Source organism: Pseudorca crassidens, chromosome 3 (assembly GCF_039906515.1).
Source record: "Pseudorca crassidens isolate mPseCra1 chromosome 3, mPseCra1.hap1, whole genome shotgun sequence".
In the NCBI taxonomy this organism is placed as follows: Eukaryota; Metazoa; Chordata; class Mammalia; order Artiodactyla; family Delphinidae; genus Pseudorca; species Pseudorca crassidens.
The window spans coordinates 109,976,334-109,994,824 of NC_090298.1; the positions used below are offsets into that span (position 1 = coordinate 109,976,334).

General features: G+C 38.8%; 2 protein-coding genes across 13 annotated transcripts in view; one reads left to right on the forward strand and one right to left on the reverse strand.

The window, feature by feature from the left end:
* Positions 1-18,491, forward strand: part of RAD50 (RAD50 double strand break repair protein) — a 234,214-nt gene that overhangs the window by 121,528 nt on the left and 94,195 nt on the right. For 7 of the 12 annotated variants that reach the window (XM_067731700.1, XM_067731702.1, XM_067731701.1 and 4 more), the window contains one exon: positions 16,619-16,702. The exons of 3 other annotated variants lie outside the window; for them this stretch is intronic. In XM_067731700.1, coding sequence (XP_067587801.1) covers positions 16,619-16,702 — 84 coding nt within the window. Of the gene's footprint in view, positions 1-14,023; positions 14,068-14,164; positions 14,605-16,618; positions 16,703-18,491 lie in introns of those variants that run through there. 2 more of the 12 variants (XM_067731707.1, XM_067731698.1) reach the window with 2 other exon arrangements.
* IL5 (interleukin 5) lies at positions 3,219-5,856 on the reverse strand. Its single transcript, XM_067731710.1, has 4 exons — positions 5,713-5,856; positions 5,403-5,435; positions 3,804-3,935; positions 3,219-3,700 (listed from the first exon to the last, which is right to left on the reverse strand). The coding sequence occupies exons 1-4, from the start codon at positions 5,854-5,856 to the stop codon at positions 3,602-3,604; spliced, it is 408 nt and encodes a 135-aa protein (XP_067587811.1). The 3' UTR covers positions 3,219-3,601.

An 18,491-nucleotide genomic window follows, 5' to 3' on the forward strand; every position in this document is an offset into this window, starting at 1 on the left:
GAACTAAAGGGACATGTATCATGTTATATGGATAAAGAGGCCATATTAATGGTTTAGTGATCAGGAAGTACAGTTTTAAATATTTTACATCCTTATTTTACCACAATTTATTAAATAAATAAATACAGAAATATAAATTTTAAAATATTTTACAACCTAACATGTTAGCTTGTTGCTTATACACAGGAATTTTCCTGTGTTTTGTGTTTTATGCTTGGAAAATTGGTTGAGGATTTTGGATTGAGATGTAATGCATGAAAAATTTTCGCATTTAAATAATGAGAATGAGGCTCCTGGTTAGCATTTTCTTGCCAGCAATGTTTAGTGAGAGATGCCTGTATTTCTGAATGGCAGGGCTTGGAGGGGACAAAGGTATGACCTGTGAAGGAGATGGACCTGAGAGCCAGAGGTTTTTATGCCCAGAAGTGACATATGGCCGTGAGTGTATTTTATCAAAAGCCCTGACTTGACAGTCATGAGGAGAGCCTAAAGTAGGGAGCTGATGATGGCTTGAGTCTAGGTGAGAGGCAAGGGCCTCAACTGAGGCAGCGGGGATGGAGAGGGGGAATTGGAGAGACATTTCAGAGGCTGAATGGTGGATGGAAGGGCACAGAGGGTAAAAGTCAGGGAGTCTTCCAGAAAGGTGATGGGAAGGTAGTCATGGTTATGTTAGCCAAATAGGGAACCTCAAAGGAAGAGGAGAAAGAAGGACAAGGAGGACCAGCAGCAGCAGGTTTGAGGGGATGAGGATGGATTACAAAGAGGGACTTTGGTTTTAGATGCATTGTGTTGAGGTGTTCTCTGGAAAGGTTCCTCTGTGGCCCTCCAAAACCAGCCTAATGTTTCACTCTGGCTCCTCCCACTGGGCAATAACAGCGACATCACTAAGACAGAGCGCAAATAGATGCTCTTTTATTGGGATAAGCTTTGAGAGGAAAAGCACGACTCATGAAAGCTTTCCTGTAACCTGGAGCCTGCCAAATCCCTCTCCTTTGATGCCCTAGGTCTGGAGCCCCACAGTAGTCAGGCTAGGTGAGGGAGCAGTTGATATAACTTGTAAGAATCCCACTCTTCCTATCCAGGGACAATCTGGTTGGCATTGTTTTTACAGGGAAAGTAGAATCAGCTGGAGAATCATTGTTTCTGCCTTAAAAATCGTTGGTGGGTCTAAGAATTCCCATTTTGGTTAGCTTCATACAGCCCTGTTTGCGTTCGGCTTCTCTGAGATGGTAGATTGGTAAGAGTTCATTAGTGGGACTTTAGGATATTCCAGCCTTAAATCCACAATAACTATATTGGACCTTGATAAAAAAGTGGGAAAATGACTTTTTTTTCCCTGCCAAATTAATTTTACTTTTATTTTAATGAAGTTATAGTGGATTTACAGTATTAATTTCAGGTGTACAACATAGTGATTCCAAATTTTTCAAAATTCTATTATGGAGTATAATAGATTATACTCCATTTATAGTAATTATAAAATATTGACTGTTTTCCCTGTGCTGTACAATATATCCTTGTAGCTTATTTATTTTATACATAGTAGTTTGTGCCTCTTAATCCCCTACCCCCATATTGCCCCCCTTCCCCTCCCCACTGTTTGTTCTCTATATCTGTGAGTCTGTTTCTTTTTTGTTACATTCACTTGTTTAACTTTTTAGATTCCACATATAAGTGATAACACAGTATTTGTCTTTCTCTGTCTGACTTATTTCACTAAGCCTAATACCCTCCAGGTCCATCCATGTTACAAATGGCAAAATTTCATTCTTTTTTATGGCTGAGTAGTATTCCATTGTACATATATATCAATATATACACCACATCTTCTTTATCCATTCATCTGTTGATGGACACTTAAGTTGCTTCTGTATCTTGGCTAGAAAATGACCTTTTTTGAGAGAGAATATATGTTTACGAGGGCAGGGAATTTTGTCTTTTTTATTCACTGATGAATCTTAGTCCCTAGAACAGTCCTGGAACATATGGGAGCTCAATAAATATTTGCTGAATTGAATTAAATTGACATTGAGTCTCTTCTCAAATTGAGTTTCCTGTTTGCTGTCAGTTTCGAGAACAGTCAGCATAGTACTGTGCTGACACCTCTTCATCATCTCAGCCCCAGCTCTTGGGACTTGGTGGGTGCACAAGTTGGGAGCCTAAGTCACAGCAGAGTGCTGACTACCATGCCTGTGTTTGTGCTGGAAGGGAAATATGTCTTCTTGCACAAAAGGACTTGCATTCTCCCACCTGGGAATCTGTGTCTGACTGCCCTGGCCCCTCTCCCACACCCAGAAACAGTAGGAGCAGTTGCTTCACACAAGCAGTCAAGCGCAACACGTGCAATCTATGCAGATAATGCCCAGGGTAATGGCACCATCTGTAAGGCCCTGTAGCACATGGCCACAACTGTCTCCCAGCATGCAGTAGGGCCTGTGATCAGTAAGCAAAGGAAGGAATTAATGGCATAGCTGAATATTGTTACTGGGCCTCTCCTCCAGGTCTCAGTTTTAATATTATATCTTAAAGGACGTATTTTCTGAATCCTTAAGAAATTTCCTCAAGCGGAGGAACTTCCAATTATGGTACTGATAGTCATAAAGAGGCAGATTGGAGTGTTGTTCTGCCTAATGCTGCTCTGCCCCTGGGAATACAGATGGTGGGCACCTCTAGAACCCAGCCTCCCCAATATAACTGTCTACCAGTGCTTCTCTGATCATTGTTATGCCACAAAGTCAGGTGAGATGAAGAACCCCCAGGTCACAGTGCTCTGGGCTCCACAAGGAGTGTTTCTTCCCCAAACTGGCAGTGGGATTGGCCTGCCACATTCTTCTCATAGGCTGGGAAGAGACCTAGATACAGATTCCTACACTGCCCTCCTCCCCAGGGGAAGCCGTGAAACTCATTTTAATTCTCTGGCCAGTTCTGGAAGGCCCTTATAATCATTCATTCATCACCTCCCATTTTACCTGCACCAACCTAGGCTCTGGGTATACCATGGAGAGGAAACCAGGCTCCAGCCCCTGCCCATGTCCCTGCTACCCCCTTCCCCACTAAGTCCTGCTAGATCTCATCCACCCATGGTATGCCTAGCAATCTGCGACTTCTGCCACCTGGAAGATGGGAATGCTCTCCAAACCTGGCGTGTTCTCACACAGACTGTGCTCACTTCAGAAGTCAGACAAAGGCCAGCAACAAATTGAACCAGAGTTGTCTATTTTTGTTTTATTGGAACATAGCCTAAGATGAAATAAATATTAATTTTCCAAGTTCTCAATTATTTCATAAATAATATTAAGTTAACAGACATTTTACAGAATGTTATGTTAAATAAGATAGATAAAAGTATATATCTATTTTGCTTAGAGCAAACTGATGGAAAATACTTCAATGATTCTGATATCTGAAATACAGCTCAAATATTTTGTTTTTATACTTTCTGCCTGTGTGAGGTAGCAGTATGCCTGAAATATTTACTTTGCCTCTGAAGTTTCATTACACTGAATATTAAGGCCCCACCCTTGGTTGGCCCTCATCCTTGTTGCAGTAAAACATCCTTCTTCTCCTCCAGAATCTTTCGCTACAGTGAGACAGGTTGGTCTCAACTTTCCGTTGTCCACTCGGTGTTTATCACCTTAAGAAAAGTTTGCAGGTAGTCTAGGAATTGTTTTACTCTCCATCTTTCTCCTCCACACTTCTTCTGTGAAAAGAGTAGACAGTAAGTATTGTAGGAAACTGTCAATTCTTGTCAATTCAGAGCCAGACAAATATACTTAAGTTTCCACTAAATGTTTTTAACTTACTCTTTGGAGGTCTATTATGTATTCTTTTATTAAAAACAAGTTTTGGAATAGTTTTTCCACGGCATCCCCTTGTGCAGTTTGATTCTTCAGTGTGTCTATTCCCTGAAAGACTTCTTTAATGCATAGTTCGTGCTAAATGAGGAAGATTTAAAAACTATAAATAATCAAAACAAGGTATAAAAATTTAGTTCCAGAAGTTAGTCGTGTTGTTTACATGAGTTCTCTTCTCCAAAGAATATTTTACTTGTTCCTTTTCCAAGTGGCAAACCACTTCACACTGAGCTATAATTTCCAAAAGTAGATAAAGTTTATATAACTACTGAGGAGTTTTACAAATGATATAAATTAACTCCTTAACCGAAATTAAAATGTTTAGGAAGTATAATGCAACTACAATACTGATTGAGCTCCCATGAGTTTCCTTTTGTAGTTCTAGCTGGTAATTTTATTCTATTTAGACTAATGAAATCATATATTTTACATTTTAATACAACCATGACATATGCCAAATGTATACAATTCCATTATATGGCCATAATAATTTAAATATGTGTAAATGACACATATATTAATATAGGGCATTCATTGTATATTTTAATGTCTACTGACCATAATTTTAAAAATATAAATCTAACTTGCTAAACTTTCAGAAAGACATGAGAGTGAGAGGAAAGCCATAGATAGAGTTGAATGGAGACTAGGAGGCCCCTCTCACCCAGTATGGAATTCTTCTGGAAAGAAGCACTATTTACAATAGCCAAGACATGGAAGTAACCAAAATGTCCATTGACAAATGAATGGATAAAGAAGATGTGGTACATATATACAATGGAATACTACTCAGCCATAAAAAAGAATGAAGTAATGCCATTTGCAGCAACATGGATGGACCTAGAATTATCATACTAAGGGAAGTCAGAAAGAGAAAGACAAATACCATATGATATCACTTATATGTGGAATCTTAAAAAATGATACAAAGGAACTAATTCCCAAAGCAGAAACAGACTCACAGACATAGAAAACAAACTTATGGTTACCAAAGGGGAAAGGTGGCGGGGGGGGGATAAATTAGGAATTTGAGAGTAGCATATACACACTACTATATATAAACTAGATAAACAACAAGAACCTATTGTATAGCACAGGGAACTCTACTCAATATTTTATAATAATCTATATGGGAAAAGAATCTGAATAATAATATATATATAAAACTGAATCACTTTGCTGTATACCTGAAACTAACACAACATTGTAAATCACCTATACTTCAATTTAAAAAATAAATAAATTTTAAAAAGCATATAGCAAAGAAAAAGACATTAAATACCTAAAAAAAAAAAAAAAAAGAATGCCTTACATGAGGCTCTTTGAGATGGAGAACTGACAACATCACCAAAGGGCCTGATCCACTTGTTTAATGAATTCTACTTGTAAAGTTATTCCTAATATTTATAAGTACATACATTTGCATCCACACACACAAAAACAAAATGGAGAAAATTAAATCATTCCAGTGATAACTAATGCTTTATAGGTTAAAATATGAAATTTACTTATTCACTCAATCATTTATCAAATCTTGATTTAACTTACATTTGTATGTTCGGGAGTAGGAATCATCAAGTTCTGAAAAGGAAAGAAAATACATTCATGTTTAAAGCACTCTAGCATTCATAACTTTTAGTAAAATCATCAAGTTCTGAAAAGGAAAGAAAATACATTCATGTTTAAAGCACTCTAGCATTCGTAACTTTTAGTAAAATTCTTGTTAGTAATGTGGTTATCAGTTATATAGTACTAACACTCTCATAATTTCATGATTAATGACAGATCTTTAAAAATAAGCCACCACAAATGATTACCTATATATTTTAAAGACTGTAGGAATCAAAAAGAAAATTACCCCGTCACCTATCAGCAGAGTTTGATGAGTGGAGAGCAGTGTCAAGGTCTCTGCCACCAGTCTATTCATGGGACTTTCTACAGCAATGACACAAACGTAGACAGCTCCAAGAGCCAGCAAACTCAAATGCAGAAGCATTCTCATGGCTCTGAAATGTTGAGCGTTTGCCTTGGCAAAGAAAGTGCATAGTACAAGATTTCATCCCCAACCAATTTATTCTCTCTCTTTGAGGAAATGAATAATTTCTAACAATCAGATAGAGAATGCTTAATAATGGCATATAGTGAAACTGTTTCCAATGCCTGTACCTTAAAAAATAATTTTACTTTTATCTTTTAATAATAATAAAAATCCCTATTTTATTTAAATCCCTTTAAAAACATTTTCTATTACAAAAGAAAATCCTTAGGTGGATACATCATTGCCCCACATTTGCATTTCTTAAAATCAGAAGATTGAATTTCCTTTTAAAAGATTTGTGTAAAAAGAAGTATAATGTAAGCCACTAAATAGAATTTTATGCTAAAATACGTAAATATTGAGAATTTCTTTTCACGTCAAGTAAACTCTAATGCAGTTGTAGCCAGGTTGATCTGTCTTAAAAGGAATTGAAAATACTGGTGATTGAAGATGGTGATTAGAGCAGAGACCATCAAAACTTAGCTGGGTCAAGTTGTGTTCACTGGGGTCCTTTCTGTTGCCAGTGATCAAAAACCTAACCCAAACTGGCTGAAGCCAAATGGGGGATTTGTTAGCTCATACAACCAAATGATCCAGGGTGGAGGCTCCTTTATGTTGCTTACCTCAGTGACCATTGTCTTCATTCTCAGGCAGTGACCCATTCTTGGGTCACTGTGGACCCAAGATGATGTCCAGCCTCCTGAATCTATATGTACCCTGTTCATGAGCCTCAGGAGAAAGCAAATTGTGTTTTTCTGATTGCTCAATTAAAAGTCCAAGATTTTAGCCTTGTTCACCCTTGATCCCATGTTCACCCTTGAACTGTGGCCGGGGGTACGAGGTATACTAATTGGTTCTCCCTGGAGCTGGCGATGGGCTTCATCCCACCCAAACTTCATACCTGAGAAATTTGGGGTCCTAGGTAGTAGTAAGAGGGACCTAGATGCTAGGAAGGCAACCAAAAAACATCCGTCACAGCCACATAACATATGGGCATGGCCTCTCCTTCACATCCCACAAGGGTGGGAGTGTCCTTTCACACCCTGGGTGGGCCATGTATGAATAGGTGTGATCAGGGGGATCAGCCTTTGTGTACCTTAGGCTCTGACCTATAATCCCAGAAGGGAGCAAATGAGGCCCCCTTCTAGACCACACACTTCCTTCTTCCCTGGCCTTAGCACACATAATGGAAGTGTAAGCCATTGCTTATAATGGAGAGTTTCAGTGAGCATCCCAAGGTGGTTCTGTGTTGGTGGCCTGGAAGCCTGGCTTTAGGACTACCTTGAGTATCTAGCACAGATTGTACCAAATATGAATTGTTACCTAGAATCCTTTTCCAAAGCTGGATGTAGTTCTGTATGTGAAGTAGAGGCATCTAGGAGGTAGACAAGCCTTTTATTTTATTTTTTAAAGATTTATTTATTATTTATTTATTTTAGGCTGCGTTGGGTCTTAGTTGCGGCATGCAGGATCTTTGTTGAGGCATGCGGGATCTTTCCTTGCAGCGCTGACTTCTGTGGTGTGTAGGTTTTCTCTTCTCTAATTGTGGCACACAGCCTCCATGGCGTGTGGGCTCTGTAGTTATGGTGCCCGGGCTCTAGTTGAGGCACGCGGGCTCAGTAGTTGTGTCGTGCGGGCTTAGTTGCCCCGTGGCATGTGAGATCTTAGTTCCCTGACCAGGGATTGAACTCACCTCCCCTGCATTGTAAGGCAGATTCTTTACCACTGGACCACCAGGGAAGTCCTGTCAAGCCTTTTACATGGGGGTAGTCACAGCTCTGCACAGGTGGGATAAAAGTAGTATGGGACTTTAGTGGCAGCCTTCCTGTACCATGTCTGGTTTTGTTTGTGCTAAAGTTTTGGACTCTTGGTTAGACATGCCTGGTTTGAACACTTGAAAGACCTTTTCCTTGAGACTGCAGGAGTGACCGTGGCTTGCTGCAGGAGTGAGGTAGGAATCACAATAGACTGGATCAAGGTGCTCTTAAAATGGTGCTTTCAAAACCAAAGCTGACTTCTGGCAGAGCCTTCTCTCCCCAGATAGAGAGAATTCATTCTGGTTCTCCTCAACTCCTTTGGGCTACACAGAGGAAGTGTGGGCTTAGATGAAGGTTTCAGAGGAACTGCCAAGTGACTTGTTATTTTAGTACCTTAAATACACGAAGTTCTGAGTTTTAAACTTCTCTCTGTTATAGGGTTAAACAGGGAATCTAGGTGGTGGAGGATTGAGACACCACTGTACTAGCGTTCACTAAGCAGGATAAAATTCACCAACCACTCACTATTTTTAGGGAGTCATGCTGGCTATGAAAATGAGTGAGATGGGCAAGGTGTGACAACAGCACAGATGGTGGGGCTGCAGAAAACTGCAGCAGAGTGACCTGTCTCCAGGTGGCAAGTACTGGTCAGCTCCAGCTGACTGTTGCCATGTGACACCCTTGGACTTATGTTACCAAATCATCCAATTTTTCAAAGGAGCCGGAAATCCTGATTATTATGTATAATCTCCTGATTTTTAAATGTTGGCAATTCATAGTTTTAAGAACCATACAGGGTGCTATTTTGCAGTCTCTGATCTATAGTATAACTGTGGGTCCCTATTGGAGGGCAAGTTATTTAAAAATCCTCCTATTCAAAATTATGTATCTTCAAAAATGTTTTAATTGTGGTAAAATACATGTAACATAAAACATAACATCTTAACCATTTTTAAGTATACAGTTCAGTAGTGTTGAGTATGTTCATAATGTTGTACAATCCATCTCCAGAACGCTTTTTATCTTGCAAAGCTGAAACTCTGTACCCATTAAACAACAACTCTCCATTTTCCCCCTCCCTCCCAGCCCCTGGCAACCACGCTTCTACTTTCTGTCTCTATGAATTTGATTATTCTAGGTAACTCAGATAAGTAGAATCATATAGTATTTGTCATTTACTGACTGGCTTATTTCACGTAGGATAGTGTCCTCAATGTTCATCCATCTTGTAGCATGTGGCAGAGTTTCCTTCCCTTTTTTTTTTTTTTTTTTTTGGCCTCACCGCAAGGCTTACGGGGGATCTCAATTCCCTGACCAGGGATTGAACCTGGGCCACGCCAGTGAAAGCCTGGAATCCTAACCACTGGGCCACAGGGGAACTCCCCTTCCCTTTTAAGGTGGAATAATCTTCCATTGTATGCATATACCACATTTTGTTTATCCGTTTATTTATCAATGGACATTTGGGTTGCTTCCATCTTTTGGCTATTGTGGATAATGCCATTATGAACATGAGTGTACAAAATTACATTTCTTACAATGTTTTCATAAGTCAATAACTATTCCTCTATTAGTCTGATCTCCCTAACCTGATTGCAAACTCTCTGAACAGGGACCATAAAATAATGTATTTGAAAGAGGTTTATTAATGTTAACCTGCAAACAAAAGTTAATAATTTTAATCTCCTACTTGCAGGAGATTACTTGCAGAATTACTTGCAGAATTCCAAGTAATTTTTGTAGATATTGTAGCCTCAAGGAAATGAAGCATAATTCTCTTTAAGTGTGGGATACACTTAAAGTAACTGTGGAATACAATTCATTTTAAAGTGTGCAGTCTGGAAGGGGGATTATGAGAGGAGTAACTTTGCAATGGAGAAACCCGACAAACCTCAGCCAGGTGATCAAGGTCAACATCAACAGTGATAACTCATGTTAGTAGCATGTTCCCTTAACATGATGTAATGAGAATGGCATTTTATCTCTGCGGTCTTCCTCCCCAAAACTTATAACCTCTGTCTAACCATGAGAAAAATATTACACATACCCAAATTGAAGGACAAAATACCTGAAAAGTACTCTGTAAAACTGTCAAGGTCATCAAAAACAAGTAAAGTCTGAGAACTGTCACAGCCCAGAGGAATCTAAGATGATATGATGACTAAATGCAATGTAGTATGCTGGATGACATCCCAGACAGGAAACCCCCTAAAACTAAGTAGGTAAAAACTAAGAAAACCCCCTAAAAACTGTGGAGTCTAGTAATGTGCCAATGTTGGTTACCCAGTTGTGACAAATGTACCATAGTTATACGAACAACAGAGGAAACTGGGTGCAGGGTACACAGGAAATCTCTATAATATTCTTTCAACGTTTCTGCAAATCTAAAGCTAAATGAAATAAAAGTTTATTAAAAATAACCTTGCCAATTGAAAAACAGTTTATAATTATTTATATTATTATTATGTAAAAAGACTTTGTATCCCATAAGTGTCATGCACCTGGGAACTTTTTACTTCACTAGACTGTGAGCTCCTTGAGAATAAGGGTTTTATTTAATTGATCTCTTTACCCTCAATGACCAGCCTATTGTACACACTCAATTAATGTTTATTGAATAAATAACTGAATGAATAAGCAGGAACTTGGTTGTATTAGTTGAACACATTAATGTGAATACTGTGGAAACTGAAGGAGTCTATTCCCTGGAGCCAGGAGCCTGATAATAGAAACAACTTTGGCAGGACTCCTGGAAAAAAGATAGAGCAAAGCTGTCAGCTCATCTATAGAGAACAAACCAATGTGAACTACCATGGTATTTTAAAAAACCCACATTATTTTAGGAGAATAGAAAGAAATTAGCAAACAGTATTGAGAATTTTTAAGAATTACTAGTAATTGTATAGTTTAGAAAAAGGACTTTGGTGTTGAAAAGTTGTATTAGTAGGCAACGTTCATCCTTTTGCCCTAAAACCTTTGTCTCTATTAGTGGCTTCCAAATTGGCAACATGTTTTTAAAAACTGATACCTGTGTTTTCTTACTAACTGTGTAGTCATTAAGGTCAAATGACTTTTCTATGAACTGATTCTAATCAAATAACAGGGCACGATGCCACAATTTTTTTTTGCAGTGACTAAATGTAAAATGATAGCGTCTCTTTCTTTTTCTTGACCTTATTCTAACCTCCATCCTTTCAATCTCCAAGTATATCTTTTTTTTTTTTTTTTTTTTGCGGTACGCGGGTCTCTCACTGTTGTGGCCTCTCCCGTTGCGGAGCACAGGCTCCGGACGCGCAGGCTCCGGACGCGCAAGCTCAGCGGCCATGACTCACGGGCCTAGCCGTTCCGTGGCATGTGGGATCCTCCCGGACCGGGGCACGAACCCGTGTCCCCTGCATCGGCAGGCGGACTCTCAACCACCGCACCACCAGGGAAACCCTAAGTATATCTTTTAAATAAGTTTTTAATTGATAAATAACATCATTGGAAAATAAACACAGAACTTCTTCCCCTCGGCATAGCAACTACTATATTAGGTTTTTGTTGACCTCTTCCAATCTTTACTAAGACAGCTTTACAGAGTTGTAATCAATGAATATGTGCAATTTTGTTTGTCTTTTTTGTTATTAACATTTCTCTTTCATGTAACTACTTATTATTTTAATGGTTACCTATTAGATGAAATTGATGTACCACAGTTTACTTCACCATTTGGGTTGTTGCTAGTATTCCACAATTACAAACAATGCTACTAAAAAGCTCTCTGTATAATTTAAAAAATATTTTCGGGCTTCCCTCATGGTGCAGTGGTTGAGAGTCCACCTGCCGATGCAGGGGACACGGGTTCGTGCCCCGGTCCGGGAGGATCCCACATGCCGCAGAGCGGCTGGGCCCGTGAGCCATGGCCGCTGAGCCTGTACGTCCGGAGCCTGTGCTCCGCAACGGGAGAGACCACAACAGTGAGAGGTCTGCGTACCGAAAAAAAAAAAAAATTTCTTTATGCTGAGGAACTTGTGTGATCATTTTAATAGCTTTGTTACATTTTACCAGATTAACCCTCTAAAAATATTCAATGCACAAAAAATAAATCTCATATTTTTACAGTGTTTTACCATTTATAAAGCACTTTCACAAAAATAACTTTGTTTAATCCTGATATCAGCATGTGGGATAGATTTCTTTCCCTCAAGATTCTTTAGCACTAGGGTTTAATAGTTCTGCTAATGTAATGAGTGAAATGAACGACAAAGGAAGGTCTGATACAAGAAGCAGTAGTAGTAAAAAAGCTTGATAAATACGTTGGTAAACATAAATAAATAATGCTGGTTTTAAAAAGTAACTCAGAGGATTTCAAGACAACATGGAACAAAAATACTAAACAATGATAATGTGGAAGATTAAGATGCAAGGAGTGATCAGATTCGGTGCATTTTATGGTTCTTGTACTGTTTAAAAGGATACTAAAGGTATTAACCTCAGATTTCAAAATAGGCACATGAAAAATTCAAGAATAATGACTAAAAGAATCAAAATAGAATGTGCAACTTCAAAACCGGTAGAATAAAACAAGAGAATAATGAAAATCAATCAATCCAGAAACCTGGAAAGGAGAAAAAGAGGGAAAAGGCACAAAAAAAGATATGAGAAATACATCCAAATTTATCAGGAATAACAGTTCACTTCATGCAAAATGACATTAAGAGGTTTAAAAATCAAGGGATAGAAAGACATACTAGACAAATACTAATCAAAAGAAAGCTGATGTATTAATATAAATACCAGAAAAAGACAATTTATGTCAGAAAGTATTATAAGGATAAAGAGATTCACTAATAGGTATAAGATAGTATCTAATGGTATTTTATTTTCCATTTCATTAATTATGATACAAGTGAAACTAAACATTTTTCAGTAGTAGTTTACTGAGAACTGGGAACTTGACTGATTCGCCTTTTTAGTTCTTTTTATTTTAAAGATTAATCATTTTTATTGGAAATCTTTCCACCCGCTCCTCCTAGAGTTGTTATCTTAGTTTTATAGTTTCCTACTGTTACAAAGTTGAAAATTTTTGTAATGGAATCTGGCACCTTGTAATGTCCATTTTTTCCTTCAACTCAGTTTTTCTCAAGTATTTTAAAAGTAAATTATAGAAAGCATGACACTATCGTTAACAGTTCTATATGCATCTCAAAAAAGGATCTTTTTCATATAGCAAAATATCATCACATCTAATATAATGAAAACAACGGGGTTTTTTTTAGCATTTAATCTCCAGTCTACATTCAAATTTCCCCACATATACCCGAAATTCCCTTCACATCTCTATGTCCAAAGCAGGATCCAATCCAGGATCATGCGCTGCATCTTGGTAACATGAAACTCAAATCTCTTTTAATTCTCAACCATCCTTTTAGAATCTACAAAAGTTCTTGTTCTAGTAACAGTAATCTGAAAGTCTGGGCCAGTGTTTTGTAGCACATTCCACCTTCCAGATTTGTCTTTTCCATCCTTGTGATATTATTAGCTTAATACTTCCTGTAAACTGAAAGCTTAATCTAAAGGTGCTAAAGACTCAAGTTAAACTTTTTTTTTTTAATCCAGCTGCATAAGAGGTAATTTTGGCTACTTCATATTAAGCAGGAGACATACATTCAATGCCATTGGTATATCCATCACCTCCAAAAGTTTCTTCTCACTTTCCTTATTTTTATTTTCTATTTTATTTATTTATTGTAGTAAGAACAGTTAACACAAGGTCTACCGTATTGGCAAATTTTTAAGTATACATTATTGTTAAATATAGGCACGATGGTGTACAGATCTCTTATTATTCATCTTGCATAACAGAATCTCTTAAAGGTGTCTATTCCTATCTTGGGGTGGTACTTATAGCAGTGGATTTACTTCACATATTTTCATAACATTTTATAGTCTTATAATAGCTTTTTGGCTTTTGGTCTACAACGGCAGTTCACAAACTTTTGGTATTAAACCCCTCTCTGAGGATCCCAAAGGGCTTTTACGTGAGTTATAACTACTAATATTTACTCAAGTAGAAACTAAATTTGAAATATTTTTAAAAGCACAAGAATATACAAGCACACATTCCATTAGCCATCATTGCGATGGTGTCCCGCACGTCACGAAATTACTAGAAAACTCAGTACATTAGGGAGCGACTGAGAGCGCAAAGGCGAAAACGTCTTAGTATCGTTAGAAAAAGTTTTGACAGGAGCGAACACCGCACTCCCCTCCGTTCCAGGAGTCCCGAGATCACACTTTGAGAATCGCTGTCCATCACAAGTCTTTGTCTTCTCTTAGAGTTAGTGCCTGTCAGTCCTGTCCCGCCCCGCCCCCGCCGCCAGCAAGGAGCCGGAATCCGCTTGCTAGATGACCTTGCACTCAACCTTCTTGCGCGGTAAGGTTCCCGGAACCCAGAGCTGCGCGCGCACAGCGGGCCTCTGACTTCCCGGCGTGCCCCGGGCCTGCGGCGTAAAAGCGCGCAGGCCGTAGCGCCCCACGTGACCCGCGGGGCCGCGGAGGCGGAAGTCTGTGAGTGCCCACGGTCGCGGGGTCCTGGGGCTTGTGTTCTGCGTCTCCCGCGGGCAGCCCCGGGCTGGCCCCCACCCCCACTCTCGCGTTCCAGCGGGGAAGAAAGCCGGTGTGGGAGGAAAGGTTCCAGCCCGAGCTTTCGCTTTCACCTGGAGCCTCCCGACCCCGGGACGCGCGAGTCCTTAAGACCCGCTCTTGCTCTGCTCGGGCCTCACTGCTAAAGTGAGCCCTGGGCTCTAGACCCCTGCTGTTGAGAAAAGAAACATTTGCAGACATGTCCCGGATCGAAAAGATGAGCATTCTGGGCGTGCGGAGTTTTGGAATAGAGGATAAAGATAAACAAATTATCACATTCTTCAGTCCCCTCACAATTTTGGTTGGACCCAATGGGGCGGGGAAAACGGTAAGTCCTAAGTAGCCGCCTTCAGTTTACGGGTCGCCACGTGTTAGAAATCTGGAGTAAAATATCTGCAGAGTTCGGAACTCTTGATTAGGATGAGAGGAGTCCATATGACTCAGCTCCTGGGGCCCCAGGGTGTACCTGGGTCTCCGGCTGACTTCCCGGCCCAGGGGCGTGGCTTGGTGTGGCCTGTGGCGTTCAGGCCACTGCGACCTCAGGAACCGACCAGACTCCTGTGTTCAGTCATGTCCGGTGGACAAGGGTTCCATCAGAATCCCAAGAGACCGGGAGCTACCTCCGTCCGGGCTCAGCGAGCTCACAGTCCCACAGGAAGCATTTTTGTCTACATTGATGTTTTATCGTTCCTTACATGGCATAGCATTCACTTCCTGGTAGTCGTCCCCGTACAGGATTTCTTTAAAAGTTATAAAATATGATAAATATATGACTTTAAGAAGACTGTCTATCCCGACTTAGATAATAAATGATAAGTAAATGACATAATTTTAAAATGAAACATGTGTTGGGGTTTGGTTAAATTGGGACAGTATTTTGTTGTTAGGATACTTTTACCTAGTCAGAATAAAAGATCGAAGCGCAGCTTATATACTGTGCTCCAGTACTGGAAATATTTAGAAATTTGAGTTGGACCTGGAATGGTATGCAATTATGAAAAAAGTACAGCCAAGAGGCTCTCTGGTCTGAAAGGGTGCTTTGAGAAAAAGCAAGGTGGTATCGTTGTAACAGGGAGAGGAGCGAATGAAGTGAAAAGCATAGAAAAAGACATAAGGTTTAGTGTTGAGAGTTGAATGCCAGACTCTTGTCTGCTTTTATTTATGTAGAAATATTATTTATTGAATGCTTTTTATGTACCTAGCATTGTATTAAGTGCTCTACTGGTAGAGAGACTAGTATGTTTAGTGTTTATGAGCCCTAGCTGCTTTAATAGAAATTTTTTCCTTCACCATTTATTAGCTGTGTGACTGGGCAAAAGTGACCTAAATGCTCCATGCCTTAGTTTTCTTCTCTGTAAAATGGAGGTTAAAAAAGTTTCTACGTGGGACTTCCCTGGTGGCGCAGTGGTTAAGAATCTGCCTGCCAGTGCAGGGGACACAGGTTTGAGCCCTGGTCCGTGAGGATCCCACATGCTGTGGAGCAACTAAGCCCATGCGCCACAACTACTGAGCCTGCGCTCTGGAGCCCGCGCGCCTAGAGCCGGTGCTCCACAACAAGAGAAGCCACTGCAATGAGAAGCCTGTGCACGGCCCCGAAGGGTAGCCCCCGCTCACCCCGCCCGTGCACAGCAAAGACCCAACACAGCCAAAAATAAATAAATGAATAAATAAAAAAATAAATTTATTTAAAAAATAGTTTCTACAGCCTAGGATTGATGTGAGAATTAAAAGCTTAATGTATGTGAAAGTGGTTAGTACAATACCTGGCACATAGTAAGGTCTTTGTAGATATTAGCCATTTGTTTAGTTTCGACTTTTAAAAAATTTTAGCTTTTTTGGGTATAATGACATAATTTGTAGGCTATTTAAAGTATACATCATGGTGATTTGACACAGATGTATATTGTAAAAGGATTCCCCCTATCTAGTTAATTAACATGTATTTATCTTTTTTTGGTGAGAACATTTAAGTTACACTCTCATTAAATTTCATTTATACAATATAGTGTTGTCAACTGTGGTGACCATGTTTTACTTTAGCCATTGTTATTAAAAACTTGACTTAAAGGGTTTTAATTAGAAATAGAGAAATTTTCCCTCAAATAATAATTCTTTATTTTATTTCAGTATACCTCGTTAAGTATGTAGCTTTTCTATGAAGTTACAGCAGTTATTCTTTAACACTTAATCATATTTATATGACAGGTTTTATAATGTCAAATCTTATCTGATCATATCTTTTATAGTCTCTATGGTAATAATATTTTATAATGAGTTAACATTTTATGATTAAATTCTGCAGTTCTCTAATAACTAAATAATATAATTTTCTATTTCTTTAGACCATCATTGAATGTCTAAAATATATTTGTACTGGAGATTTTCCTCCTGGAACCAAAGGAAGTACATTCGTTCATGATCCCAAGGTAATGGTGCTAGTAAAACTTTGTACTTTTAAAGTAAAAAAAAAATTTTTTTTTAATTTTTGGCTGCATCAGGTCTTAGTTGTGGTGCATGGGCTTCTCTGTAGTTGTGGCATGTGGGTTTTCTCTCTAGTTGTGGCACGTGGGCTCTGTAGTTTGTGGCCTGCAGGCTCTCTAGTTGAGGTGCCTGGGCTTTGCTGCCCCAAGCATGTGGGATTTTAGTTCCCCGACCAGGGATCGAACGTGGGTGTTCTGCATTGAAAGGCAGATTCTCTACCACTGGACCACCAGGGAAGTCCCTAAAATAAAATTTTTATAATTATGGAAGTGATGATAGCTCATTGTAGAAAATTTGGCAGTGGAAAAGTATGAAGAGGTATGAAAGTCACACACATACAGTCTTAGCGCCCAGTGATAGCCATTGTTGACATTTTCATGTATTTCTTCTCCTTTACATACAGTCTTATATAGCTGAAGTCATACTCTAATTTTGTATTCTGAGGTGTTTTTCCACCTAACATTATAATAAAGTCCAATGTTATTAAAAAAAACTATATTAATCTGGGTGTTTGATACATGGGTGTTTTAATCTTTTTACTTTTTTATATGTGTGAAGTATTTCCTACTTAAAACATAAAATCTTTTATGAACATTTTTAATAATTGCATCATTTTCTTACATTTAGATTGCTTTTAGTTTTTCATTAAAATGTACCATGATGAAAGTCTTGGTGTATGAGTGTTTGAATGGTATTTATTTTTTTTAAATAAATTTATTTATTTATTTATGGCTGTGTTGGGTCTTCGTTGCTGCACACGGGCTTTCTCTAGTTGCAGCGAGTGGGGGCTACTCTTCATCGCGATGTGCCGGCTTCTCACTGCGGTGGCTTCTCTTGTTGTGGAGCACAGGCTCTAGGCACTCAGGCTTCAGTAGTTGTGGCTCTCGGGCTCTAGAGCACAGGCTCAGTAGTTGTGGTGCCTGAGTTTAGTTGCTCTGTGGCATGTGGGATCTTCCCAGACCAAGGCTCAAACCCGTGTCCCCTGCATAAGCAGGCGGTTTCTTAACCACTGCACCACCAGGGAAGTCCTGTGAATTATGGTGTTTAAACTCTTAGTGTGTGTATAGGACATAGGCTTTTCTATATGCATTTTGGCCTGTAGGTTTTTCTTTCTTTTTTTTTTTTAATTGAAGTATAGTTGATTTACAATATGTGTTAGTTTCAGGTATACAGCAAAGTGATTCAGTTATATACATATTTTTTTTCCAGATTATTCCATCATAGGTTATTATAAGGTATTGAATATTGTTCCCCCTGTTATATAGTAAATCCCTGTTGCTGATCTATTTTATATATAGTAGTATGTATCTGTTAATCCCAAACTCCTAATTTATCCCTCTCCCTGAATAGGTTTTTCTTGTTCATGTATATAGTGGGGTCATGTGCCTCTCTCATTATCTTGCCTGCCAAGAGTTTGTTGTGTGTTTCCTCCAGGCTTTTTTCTGTGTTTATAAAAACATATCTGTGTGTGTGTATAAATACGCTCATGTAAATATTTTAATACATCAATAGAATTTTATTTTTCCATTGTATCAATATACATCAAATATTTATTTAGTGATATACTGTGGATGTGTTAAAATATATATACACCTTTGTTTCATTATTTTTAATTACTAAATAGTATTTCATTGAGTTTATATTCTCTAATTTATTTAGCTGACCCACTGTTGATAGTCTTTTAAGTTGTTTCCACGTTTATGTGACTAAAGATAACTCTGTGATTATGAAAGT

Excerpts from the sequence above, each read along its gene's own strand:
- IL5 (XM_067731710.1), bottom strand. The coding sequence starts at position 5,856 with ATGAGAATGCTTCTGCATTTGAGTTTGCTGGCTCTTGGAGCTGTCTAC. Across the intron at positions 5,436-5,712 it reads CTCTGCTGATAGGTGACGGG|AACTTGATGATTCCTACTCC; the intron begins GTAATTTTCTTT and ends TTTCCTTTTCAG. Across the intron at positions 3,936-5,402 it reads CTACTCCCGAACATACAAAT|CACGAACTATGCATTAAAGA; the intron begins GTAAGTTAAATC and ends TTCCTCATTTAG.